Source organism: Onychostruthus taczanowskii, unplaced genomic scaffold, assembly GCF_017590055.1.
Source record: "Onychostruthus taczanowskii isolate IOZ18803 unplaced genomic scaffold, ASM1759005v1 scaffold105, whole genome shotgun sequence".
Lineage (NCBI taxonomy): Eukaryota > Metazoa > Chordata > Aves > Passeriformes > Passeridae > Onychostruthus > Onychostruthus taczanowskii.
In genome coordinates this window covers 652,660-665,566 of record NW_024497078.1, presented here as the reverse complement: position 1 = coordinate 665,566, position 12,907 = coordinate 652,660, and the positions used below count along the sequence as shown (strand labels likewise).

Below are 12,907 nucleotides of genomic sequence, written 5' to 3'. Positions count from 1 at the left end.
GGGGTTGGTGGAACAATGATGTCGGGGCTTCCAGATTGGTTTGGCAGCTGCATTGTTCTCCGAGGGGAAACCAGACGCACTTAAGTCCCGCTCTCTTTCATGGGCTTTTGTTCATACCAAATTATTCTTTGGCTGTGCTAGTATTCATGATGGTATGTTAAAGGAGCGCATCCTAGCAACTAGAGGCTGGTTGCTAGGCAGCCTGCCTTCCAATAGGGGCTGCTTGTTTGCGATTTGTTTTAATTTTGTGTGTGTGTGTGTCAGTTCTATGAAGGCCACAGTGTTGGTTTTTTGACTGTATCTTTTTATTGGAATATTGTGATTTGTTACTACCTCTGTGCTATTAAGTGTATTATCTTACTTAATAAATCTCCGTGTGAAAAGGTGCATTTCCTAAATTCTTGTGGTGTTTAATCTTTGGGTTGCTTGAAATCCTAAAGCTTTGCGTTAAGAGAAGGCAATATTCATTAATGCACTGCCTGAGAATTACAGCCCTACTGCCTTGTAGCAAGATAAGATCTAAATAAAACTTTGTTTTCTTCCTTATTGGCCTTGATAGGATTAAGGTGTTGGAGATGAAAGTGCTGATGGTAGACAAGATATATTTATTTTAAGTAGAAATGTTTAGGTAAAGTAAGATTTTTGTGCCCCATAACCAGAACGCTCTACCACAATGGTGGTGTCTTGGCACTCCCTGCCTATAGAATCTACTTTTACTGAGCCATGGATTGGACTGTTTGTTTGATTCTCTCTAATCGTAAACCTGGATTAATTTCTCTGGTGCACACTCACACATCATTATCGCAAGAAGAGGAAGGTACACTGGATATTAAAAATACCCCATCAATTTTAAATGGTCACCTGTAAGGGAATGGGAGAGTTAATGTGCTTGCTGACAGAAATTTTAAGTTCAAGTGAAGTCCTTTGTCTCTTGCTTTATATCTGCCTTACAAGATGGAAGTGTGAAAGAACTCTTTGTTTCGTAGTCTTTCCTTAATTTAAATTCTTCTTTTTCATGGTAACCTTGCAGTACAATTGGTCCATATGGTCCATTTTTATTTATGAGAAATAATTTATGTTTTATTTTCTTTATTGAAGCAGTTAGCAAAAATTGCCATTTCAAAGAACAAAGTAAGGGAAAGAGGTAGCAATCTGCCTTCAAATGTAGGGTGTTGAAGTAATGTTTGTGATGAAATGGGTAACTAACTTCTGTATAACTACTGCTATGCAGAATTACTTAAGAAAATCTGATATGGAGAGTATATGAAGTCCAGAAAACTGCAACCTCTTACTTCCATTCTTCCTAAATGACTCATATCTATACATGTATAATTTTGGTTTATCAAAAAGCTTGCAAAATTCTAATGCAGGAGCTGAAATCAGCTTTTAATTTTGTTGCTTTGTTGGCTTGATGAATGGTCTGTTGGAATTAGTGCAAAGACTTCCGTTGGCTTTATGGGCCATTAGATCAATCCATGTCCCTAAATGCTGTATGTGTTAGTAATACAACACTGTTGAGAGCAATTAGTCTTTCTTGACTTAATTATCAGTTTATAAGGGAATTCAGAAATAGTTTGAGTGTATTCAGTTGAGCTGATAGTGTCTTTCAGGGCCAGTAAGTTTTTATTTAATTATGTTTTCTGTTACTAATAAGCCAGAGAATCTAGCACTATGCTAATTTCTTTCTGTTCAACATACTGTAAGGTATTTAATTCGAAAACCTTTTCTAGTGTATTTTATAGTCACCTTTTTTTTGGTGTTACAGCATAGTATATGAGATACAGAAGTATCTCATGGTTTTTAAATAGTTACTTTACTCCTGTCTCTACATTACACTAGTAAACTTGGAATCTTTGATTTCATATTCTTTCATAAATCCATTTCTAGAAATGTATAAGTAAAAACATTTGATACATTCAGAAGACAGGTGGTTAGTTATTTATCCACCTAGCTATAGATATTCCTTAGGAAGAGTTTTTTCCACAAAAAGTCTTCCATGTTTAAAAAAAGAAAGAAGTTCTATTTCTCAGCTGCAAGAGAATAAATGCAGTTCTGAGGAAGCAGCAAGAAAATAGAAAACAAGTAATGCATGTAACCAGTTGCAACATTTTTGTTTTCTCTTTAGGAATACGGAACACTTTATATTCAGGAATACAAGAAAAACAGCAAAGTGGAGTCAAGTGCATGCAGCAGCTTCATGGGCTTGAAGGATCATCTGGGGCATGACTTAGGCCACCTTTATGTGGGGAGCACTGGCACACAAATAAATGCAATTGTACCTTGGTCAATGGCGGAGAAGCCAACGATGGATAAGGTTAATTCTAGGAAAGAAGACAGAGAAAAGGAGACATCTGAAGAGACTTCTGGAAGCTCCAGCTGTGACTCCGAAGAAAGCACAAATTCTGATAATGATTCAGAGAGACTGAAAAATTCTGCATCAGAGTCACATTTATTGCCTAAGACTCATCGACAGCTGTGCCGATCTCCTTGCTTAGAGCCTCATATACTAAAAAGAAATGAAATCTTGCAAGACTTTAGGATAGAAGAGGCTCAGATAGTACCTAAGGAAGTCAAAAAGCCTCCTGATGTGGTGAAAGAATATCAAACCAAACTGGAGTTTGCACTTAAGTTGGGTTACTCTGAAGAGCAGGTTCAACTTGTACTAAATAAACTTGGTACTGATGCTTTAATAAATGATATTTTGGGAGAACTTGTCAAACTCGGGAATAAAACTGAGACTGATCAGACTGTAACTAATGCTAACACTAGTGTAATGCGTGAAGCGTCTTCCATAGAGTCTCAGAGGTCAGAGTCTCCACTGCAGGAGGATGTGACAGAGGATGGAGACAACCTGAGGCCAATAGTTATTGATGGCAGCAATGTTGCAATGAGGTATGTGACCATGAAGGTTTTGCTTTTCTATTTAAATGGAAACGAAAGGTTCTTACCCATCAGTTCAAGCACTGATGTTTGGTGTAACTGCCTTAAACTGTATACAGGGTCTCTTTTAAGTGTCTGTGTCAACCACACAGTGTGCTGATACTGTAATAAGGCTACAGGTCTGTAGGACTTCAGTGGTGTACTAGTCACTGTTAGAACAACCAGAGGTTAATGCCATTGTCCCTTTGTAGGCAGATAGCAAATCTCTTCTTCTCACTGCCACTCTAGTCCTTAATTTTTGGTAGTCACCATTGCTACAGGCAATTGCTTGATGGAGTTACATACAGAAAGTTACAGCAAATGTGAGATTCCTTAAGATTATAAAATAGTGATGTAGAATTAAGCAGCTTACAGGATACTTCTTAGCTGGCTAATCTGTGAGAACTCATCTGCCCATAACTTTGGTCTTGGCTGTCAGTTTTGGAAATAGGTTTTGTTGCCATTAATTGTTGAGATTAGTATGTAAAAGATTACTTTCACTTACATGCCCATGGATAGCACATTTACCTGCCATGTTCACTGATCCTGACCCAGTCATCTGGGTGCATAACAAGAAACTTGCCTGTGATGGTGAGAGGTTCATGCTTCATCAGTAATTAAAGAGAGAAGGAAATGGCAGAGAGAAATGCTGAGAGATTAGGTTTTTATGGCAATGTAAATGATTAAATGATAAATTGATTGGTAAGTGGTTCAGTAAGTCATAAAGATTGTCTGATTACTAAGAACAAGGTTTAGGAGGTCGGTTTTAGTTTTCTGATGACTTGATGTGGTTTTCATTACATCAGGAATAAAAGTTAATGCAAGACTTTCCTGGGCTAAAAGAAAACACCTGGCATTTCCATGGTACTTTTTTTTAGCTTCTAATCAAGTCAATTCCCTTTAAATAAAGCTTTTTAAAATGAAATTTAAATATATTACTTATTTATGCCAATATGATGGGGTTTGGTTTTTTTAAGTAGAGGAGTTAGCACAATAAGGCAAGGGTATTACTTTTTTAAAATGGTATATTCCTGTGAGTTCTTTCTGCTGGATGTGTCGTTCCTTATCTCTTGGTTCAGCTTGAGTTGTAGAGGAGGCATGTCGAGTTGAACAAACACGATTGTGGCACTCAACCAAGAAGTTACCTAGCGACTTCTAAAATGGGTTTTTATTGTACTTCACATAAATCCCAAATGGTTGTGTGTTAGCTAGTTAGCACAGCTCAGACTTGGTGGGTGGACATAGGTTCAACTTCTACAAACTGTACTGAACACATTCCAGAATTAGCTCCAGATCTGTAATTTTTCCTTATTGTTTATTCAGCTATTAGCATAAATATTTAGGATCTGCCTTCCTATGTTAAATTTACTTTCTTGACCACCTGCATCAAATGAACCAACTATGAATGTATGCGATGCATGCTGCAGGACCTTAATAGATTAAATGTATTCATAGAATGGTTGTTCTGTATCCAAGAATCAAATTATCAGGTCTTTACTTGTTTTCTACCAAATGTAATCACAGAATTATTCCATTTGGAAGGGGCCTTTGGAGATCCGTACACAGAGCTCTGTCATTTCAAGGCCATGTCCAGCTGGGTTTTAAATGTCTCTAAGGAGATGGAGAGTCAACGTATTCTCTGGGCCAGTGTTTGAATGCCCTTATTGTAAGAAAGTTTCCTTATTTTATGTTAAAGCAACATTTCTTGTATTCTATTTTGTGGCCATTGCCTCTTGTTCTGTCATTGGACACCAGTGAGAAATCAGTTTCTGTTCCCTTTATTTTTTCCAATCGGGTATTTAGACACATGGATAAGATCTTCCCAAGCCTTCTCCTCTCTAGGCTACACAGTCCTAGATCTCTCAGCCCCTCCTCCTTGTATGAAAGGTGTTCCAGTCCCTTGATTAATTTTGTTGTGCTTCACTGGCCTTTCTCCAGTGTTGGCTATGTCTTTCTTGTATGGGGGAGCCCAGAATGAGCCTAGCACTCCATATGCATGAGTAGAGAAGGATCCCCTCCCTTGACCTGCTGGCAGTGCTTGTCCTAATGCAGCCCAGGAGGCTGTTGGCCTTCTGTGCTGCAAATGCACATTGGGGCCTCATGATGGCTTGGTGTTCACCAGAACCCCACTGTCCTTCACTTCAGAGTTGCTTTCCAGGTGATCAGCCCCCAGGCTGTACTGATGATTAGCATTAGACCTCAGCAGCTGGAGAATTGGCATTTCCCTCTGTTGAATTTGCTGAGGTACCTGTTGGCATGTTGCTCTACCCTGACCAGGGTCCCTCTCAATGAGAGTACACCCATATGGTGTTCTCCTCCCAGCTGAACATCCTGCAAACTTGCTGAGCATGACTCCGTTCTTCTATCTAGACCATTATGGAGATGTTAACCGATGCATTCCCCCCTGCCAGTCCCTAAAGTACACAGATACTGATTGACCTTCAAGTGGACTTTATGCCGCTAAACACCTTTGAGTGCAGCAGTTCAGTCAGATTTCAGTCCATCTCTGCTCTAACTTTGCCCCTACTTCCCTAGTTTGTCAGTGACGCTGTGGTAAGAGAAGGCTGCTACAAGAGCAAAGCTGTAAGAAGCTTTGTTAAAGCCACAATGAACTGTCTGCTGCTCTCCTCATCCACTGAACAAGTCATCTCACCATAAAAGCCTGTGAGGCTGCTCAAGCATATTTCTTCTTCAAAAATCCATGCTTACTGTTCCCAGTCACCTTCATCCAGTCTACATACAGAAATGGTTTGCAGGACAATTTGCTCCATCACCTTTGCAGGGATCAGGGTGAGGCTGACCAGCTCTATAGGTCCCTGAATTACCCTTCTTTCCCCCCTTTAAAATGGAAAGGATATTTCCTTTTTCTAGACATCAGGAATATCCCAAATCACCACAACTTTCAAAAATTGCCAAGAGAGGCCATACAATGTCATTAGCCAGCTCCCTTAACACCTATCAGCCAGGGCCCAGAAGCTTGGCAATATCCCATTTCACTGTTCCCAAAAGTCAACTGAGGGAAAGTCTTGTCCTGCTACTTTTGCCCAACTTCCTGCACATTGCTGTGGGCCAGTCTTGAGCTTGGCATGGGTGATTCTTGAAAAATCCACCATCTCTCCTGTGCACTCTTCTCTGCATGGGATTCTCCTCCGTAGGCCAAAATCTGCTTTTCAGAATCCTGATCTCATAATCCTGCTTTTTGCCTTGCTCGTTCTTGACTGAATCTGCCTCTCACAGTCACTGCAGCAGAGGCTGCTGCTGACCTTCCCGTCTCAGTCTCCTCCCTTGTTTCTAGGTATGAGGCCCAGCTGGTGCACTTGTTAGGTACTCAGTCACCCATGTTAAGAAGTTACTGCAAAAGCACTCCAGAAACTTCCTGGATTACTGATGCCTTGCTGTGTTGGTCAGAACAAAAGCATCTTTGCCAACTGGCTGGTTGGTCCAGTGCATCCCACCTTTTTCGAGAAATCATTTCTTGGTTAGGGAAGCCAGTCCCATTTATGTGAAAGATGAGTCTCAGCTGCTGACGTCTGTTGTGCAACCAGTTTGCCCACAGGATCTGTCCTTTCCCCTTCAAGAAAATAAGTACTAGTAACTAAGCACTTCAAATACTGGACAGATTTCAGCTTTTACATGCAGGAGAGACAGGCTTCTTCAGATTTCTGTATGTAAATATCCAGGGTCCTGTTATGTATAGCGATAAATTGTCATAGTTTTGTCTTTGCTTTTCCAGGCTGTGGCCAATGAGTTCACTCTGGAATTGCTAAAGGAAAATGGGCCTGTGCCCTAAGCAAGACTGTAGGTAGTCTTTTGAGATGTGTTCTTGGAAGCCTTCTCACAGTTTATCACAGGAATGGTTAAACTGTGATCTATATTCTTACGCACATATTGTTGTAATGCACATACTTGATGATAACATTTGCTATTATAATTATTCTAGAGAAGAGCTACTAATTTTCATTTAAAGGATGTATTTGACGGGGAGGGAAAGTTTTATGGAGAAGGTTGAGGTGACTGATGTCCAATAATTCAAGTAGGATGAGATGACTGTCCTCTTCTGGAAGGATCAAACACTGTGCTACCCGGTGTCTCCATTCCATGACTAATTAAGGATGTAGTTTCACAAGACATCCGGTGAGTGACACAGAGTGATTTACTTTTAGGCTTGCCTCTATCCCACTGCCAGGGCTGCTTTCCCGTCTGCATCTCATCTAGTGACTGGGTGGCTGCAAAATGAGTTGATCCACCTTCCTAATTCAGAGAGCAGGGGAATCAGAAAGGATTATTTTTCCATTAGACAAGTTAACATAACCTGATGTTTTTGTCATTGGGAGAACAACTTGATCCGACACAAAGGCGGAAGAATATGTCTGATTATGTGACTGGATGTTCATATTTGTGGAACTGGTTGCATCTAATGAGCTGATGGATTCATGAATTTCTTTTGAGCAGCATGGAAAAAGGCTTGGGTCAGAACAACTTACTCTGGCAAGCCAGAACCCATGTATATGCCAGTCGTCTGGTGACTACTCCTGTTACAGACAAGCTGTTTTAGCAAACTGTAGATTCAGAGAAACCCAACAGTCATTTTTTCTGCCTTTTGGCATCATTTGGAAAGCTTTCCTTAAACTCTCATATGACACTGCTTATCGTTTGTGCATTAAACTGTAAGTGAGTCATCAAATGCATCTTCTGTATATCAAGTTTAAAGCTACAATATGGTCTAAATAATATGAATTGGCTGAAGTTTTAAAAACAAAGAGAACACCCTCTTTCAACTGAATAGCAGAAAGGAGGCTTTTGCAAGCTATGACTTGAAGAATTGCTATTTAGCTTCCTATAGGATACTTCAGGTCTGGTCTTGTTTTGTTATTCTATCTTTCTTGGTGTTGAATTAATCTTTTTTGGAAGAGGAAAGATGCCCACAGTTTAAGTCTTAAACATCAAGGTTTTTTGTTAGAATGCTCTTATAGATGAGACTGATTTTTCTGTGTATATAAACTTAAAATCAGAGCTGAACACCAAATTAGATAATCCCCTAGAGCTATAGTGGACCTTGATACTTTTCCCTGGGTGTTCTGGGTGCCTTCAGACTTTCTTTGCTGACTGTGAAAAGAATGTTTCAAATATATATATAAATTTATGCTGAAAACTTATTGGCAGAAAATAAGTTTGCTTTGCCTATAGAAAGCGCAACATGAAGATAACACTGATATAAAATTATTTGATTACTTGCTTTATTATTAGTTTTGGACAACAACTTCCAGAAGTTTATGGGCAAAGGAATCAAAGTATTTTGATCATGTTGTTTTGTTTTTCAGATTGAAATCAATTGATCTTGTTTTGGTCAATTAGATTCCTCTGAAAACTTTACCCTTGGGTTTCTCAGACCATGGAGGTTATACATTTCAGCTTCCCTTTCTAGGAAACCTTGGCCTGTGTACTTAAGTGGTCCTTGATTGTGCATCATTGCACAAAGGAAAACACAGCCTGAGATAAATAGTGTACTAGACTCAGGGTCCGCTGTTATGTGTCTCTGCCCCGACACGGGGAAAGGTGGTTCTGGGCGGCCGCGATTGCTAAAGATGAGTCTGGTCTTTCAAATTCTCGGTCTTCAGTTCTGTTTATTATCTCTTATCTACAAAGTTTTCTCTCTGCCCAGCCGAGGTCCGCTCAGCAGGACAGTCAAGTGCACTCTCCCCCGCCCACAGGGCGGCTGTGTCTTTTATAGTAAAAATTACGTGTGACATATTTACCTTTATTTCCCAATACTATTCACCCTTATAGACAAGTGTACCTTCACCATGAACCAATCCCCAAGTGCCAACATCACCACACAAAATGGAAGACATGAAGAAGAAAGAAGAACACAGGGCCACGCCCTGAATCCTCCATCTTGCCTTCATGACCCCCCTGTACCTATTTTTCTAAAATTTATGTTTCCCTCCATAAATGTATCATTCACACCCAAGAAGCTCTCATTTCCTCCTTCACAGGTTCTTCTCCTTTTGATGGATCGAAATCCAACCACCAAACCCTTTTGGCAGCATTCCAGGGTTTCCGAGTCCCCCAGGGGCTCCCCTGGTGTCTCTGCACATCCACAGTGATGTGCTGAGATCCCACATACTAATTTTTGTTTGGGAGGAGGAAGATGCTGATTTGGGGAGTTGGTTTTTAGTTAAATACAGTCCCAGTTTTAAGACAGATATTTTACAATTTTCTTCCAGCTTTCATGCCCAGCCATCCAGCCAGCTGTGGATGTTGTAGGTGCTTGGTGGCATCAGAAACAAACACCCATGCCTGACAGTCATGGGCAGGTCCCCAGTGCCATTCAAGAGTGGCATTCAGCTGGAGAAGGTGTCACTGGAGTGTCTAACCAGTGTTAGACATCTCTGTTCAGACAGAGCCTTGGTCCCGGGTGTTAACCCTGAGGCAGGTCATTTGGCTGTACTAAAAGGTTCACTGATACCCTGCTGACACAGAAGGTTCTCCACAATGGCATCCTTTGCGTCAGGATGGTGGCTCACTTGTCTTATCTGTGCCACATGGAGTTTTCATGTGACAGTTTAATTGCTCATTTATTTTAACAAACTAGCAGTGTAGCTGCATTAGCTTCTCCTCAGATTGTGTTGCTGAGTTTGGTAGATGTGGTTGTGTCTTGGTACCTTGATTCAGACATTCATCTTTCAGTACCACTATCTATTTTTTTAGTTTATTTTGAGAAGTCACTGTAAGGAATAGATAAAAATATTCTTCCAGCAAGTAAGAATCATATGAATAGGAGCTTGTCACTGGCAGCTTTGAGCATAGCTTCTCTTTGCCTGTTTTGACCTGGAGTGCTGAGTGTGTGGCTCATGCTCCAACAAAGACTGACGTGCAGTTCTGGCTGGAGACAGCACCTGCTGCACTTGGAGAGTGCTCCAGCATTGTAAGCCCTACAGGCAAAAGGTATCTTGAAATATGTGACAGCTTCCAAGGCTTTTTTCTTTAAAACACCTCAAAGCATTGAAGTAATTTGGGCTAATGGAAAAAAAAAAAAACCCAAAACATTTGGCACCTGTTCTATCTGCTTCATGTCAGCACCAAAATATACATATATAGAGGGAACAAATGCAGGACTGATAGAAGGCTCAGGTTAATGAGAAATGGGATAAATGAATCATGTGATTAGGGAATTAGTAGAGCTTAAAAAAAAAGTAATTAAAAAGGGATGAGGCTAGTTACAAAGCCAGGCTGCCAGGGTTATGAGTCACCGGTATGATACAGGATGGAAATTCTTCTCTGTCCATGCTATGGACTGAACACTCTTCCTCCCATGATATGGTAGAAGAAAAGAGTTTGGTAACTCTGTAATAACTTGTAATGGGCAGGTATGTGTTGTAGTATTGTTCTTGCTTTTAGTCAATATACTTTTACATGGTAGGTGTGTGGATGTGTCCAGATTTCAGTTGTATAAAAACTTGTAATGCAGCAGACATTATTGTAGACCTCACCTCTTGTCATCAATGTGCATGTTTTCTGTAGCTTCCAGAATCTGAGCGTTGGTTTGGATGTTGTGTTAGAGCACACTAGAAGTCTTGCAGGTATTCTAAATAGTCTTTTAAGCGTGTATACCACAAGTCTTTCCAAGACAGTCACTAGGAAATCTAATTTGGGGTCTAGGAAGGAAACAGAAAATGAAAGTGAAGTGTTCTCATCAGAAGTTTCACACTTTTTACTAATTCTTCTGGCTTAGAAAATGCTTGGTTGATTTTTTGCTTAGGAGACATGCTGCTTTATTTTCCTTCATTTAAAAATAAAATTACAACTATCAACAGACCAAATATAAATATGATGGTAAAAGGAATTGTTCATACACAATGTGGAAAAGAAATAGGTACTTCTAAAGGAATATACTTTATCTTGCAACTGAGAGTGGTGGATGAAAAATAGTCAGCAAACAGAACCAAAGCACTATAAACCAGTATGTAACCTAGGGCTACAGCTGTCAGCCTGACTGGTCTGAGCTTTCTCATATTCCTAATGACTGGAAAGAGATTTTTAAAAGGAAGTTTCTTGACAAAGAAGTACAAACATTTATCATCTTTTTCACAACTAAGAAGAAGGAAAAGAAGTCAGAAGCAGCAGCATGATTTCAGTCTTTTCATCATATGACGTATGATAAAGCTGATGAAGCACAAAGATCACAAAATGAAGAGCATCAAATCTGCCTAACAACAAAACAAAAGAACAAATTTTAATTGCATATCTCTTTCACAGATTTTCTCACTAATGATTTCAATTCCTTGGAATTTGTATCCACTCAGATCCAAGCTTAGGCATGTGCCTGAAAAGGAGCAGAAAAAAGAGTGAACATTTATACAAGTTATAAATTCACTTGTTCAGCAGTGCAGAATAGCTGATATGCATTGTAATGCATTCCCCACTTCTGTTGCATACAGTTTATGTATATTTAAAATTTCTATTCTGGATGAAAGAATTTTAATAGTCTGTACTATGCAATAGAAAACTAAGGAGCTGAACTGCCTGGTCCTCCCTTTGCCTTTAAAAAGCATGGACTGAACTACAACCTGATGGAAAGCAATAGGCAAGAATGTCCCTTTTTTCCCAAGAGTCCAGGATTTTTTTCCTGAAATTATTTCTCAGATTTGCCGAAAGAAACTAAATGTAGTTTAGCACACCATTTTTTCTTTGTCAGGAGTGAAAAGTGGATTTATCCACTTGAAACCATGGAGATTGTTTAGCGTAATCAAAGTACAGTGATTCCAGTGGAATTTAATAGCTGGAACAAGATCTTCCTGACTATTTTAAAATGGATTACAATATGTTTATGATTGCACCCAGCCTGCTGATAGCATGAGCAGTAATCTCTTGTTTCAGGCTTTTCAAAGGAGCCCTTATGGCTGCCCCCCAGGCATTCAATGTGCACCAAGTGTCCCAATCTTGTGTTGTCAAGGGAAGATGGAATTAGGGCATGGATGAAATACTGTTGGCCATTTTTGCTATGCATTGTGTGCACGTGCACTTTAAGTGTGTCACATCTGTGTGTGGTTTGGTTTCCTATTCCTGGTAAGTTCTGAAATACACAGAGATACCTCTTGCAGACAAACAAGCAGGAGAATAGTTGTATAGTATAAAACAATGCCTAGAAAAAAATAGTGGTCTGTGTTTTATTATTACAGTGTTGTTATGATGTAATACAATATTGTGTGATGTGATCATAGAAAACAGGGAATGTGTTACTGCAGAGGCCCATAACTGTAGCTGAATAGGATATTGAGGTACATAGATACATTGTTCCTGACAGTGTTCCTAGTCTAGCTGTAAAGGCACAGAGGATGGGCTTAAACTATCCTATGAGTGCCCCATGGCAGCTAAAATCTACAAGCTTGGATCATTATGGCAACAGTTGCAATATCAGAGTATATGCTTATGTTTGCAGGTACTGTCTCCAATTTCTTTACAAGAGGAAGTAGGACACTTCCTCACTTAAATCCAGTTAATGGTAGTAGGCCCTTCTTTTCCTTTTTCTTTTTTTTTCCCCTTTTGTTTGGATCTGTGATGTTCAACACAGCCTTTGCTGAGAATGATGCTTTGTAAGGAGTGTTAGCCATGACTCATTCTCTCTTGACTTAGGTGCAAGTGCACGCCACCTCCTTCACAGGCTTCTGAAATCAGAACATTTTTGCAAAAGTTTTCTCACTTTTTGTTTGGCACTTGGTCTGTTGTGCAATTACTCAAGCTCCCACAGTGAAAGACACAGCAGTGCTATGTTTTAGAAAGGTGGAAAAAGTAGGTACTTACTTTCCTACTGAGGGGGGAAAAAGTTTTTAAATAACTTTCTGGTGTTTTATTTACCCCAAAGCATGGAAGGAGAAAGGGACTTCTAAAATTCCTGTGGCTATCTGTCATAATATTGTCCCTTTCACTGATCACAGACAAAGAATTGTCTTTTACCCTTCTGGAAAGCAGATTGTGGCATACCTGC

General features: G+C 39.8%; 1 protein-coding gene across 1 annotated transcript in view; it reads left to right on the top strand.

Moving 5' to 3' along the window:
* ZC3H12C (zinc finger CCCH-type containing 12C) overlaps positions 1 to 12,907 on the top strand; it is a 43,911-nt gene that overhangs the window by 17,221 nt on the left and 13,783 nt on the right. Inside the window, exon 2 of the mRNA XM_041414408.1 lies at positions 2,126 to 2,892. Within this exon, the coding sequence (XP_041270342.1) occupies positions 2,198 to 2,892 (695 nt within the window). The 5' untranslated portion in view covers positions 2,126 to 2,197. The remainder of the gene's footprint in view (positions 1 to 2,125; positions 2,893 to 12,907) is intronic.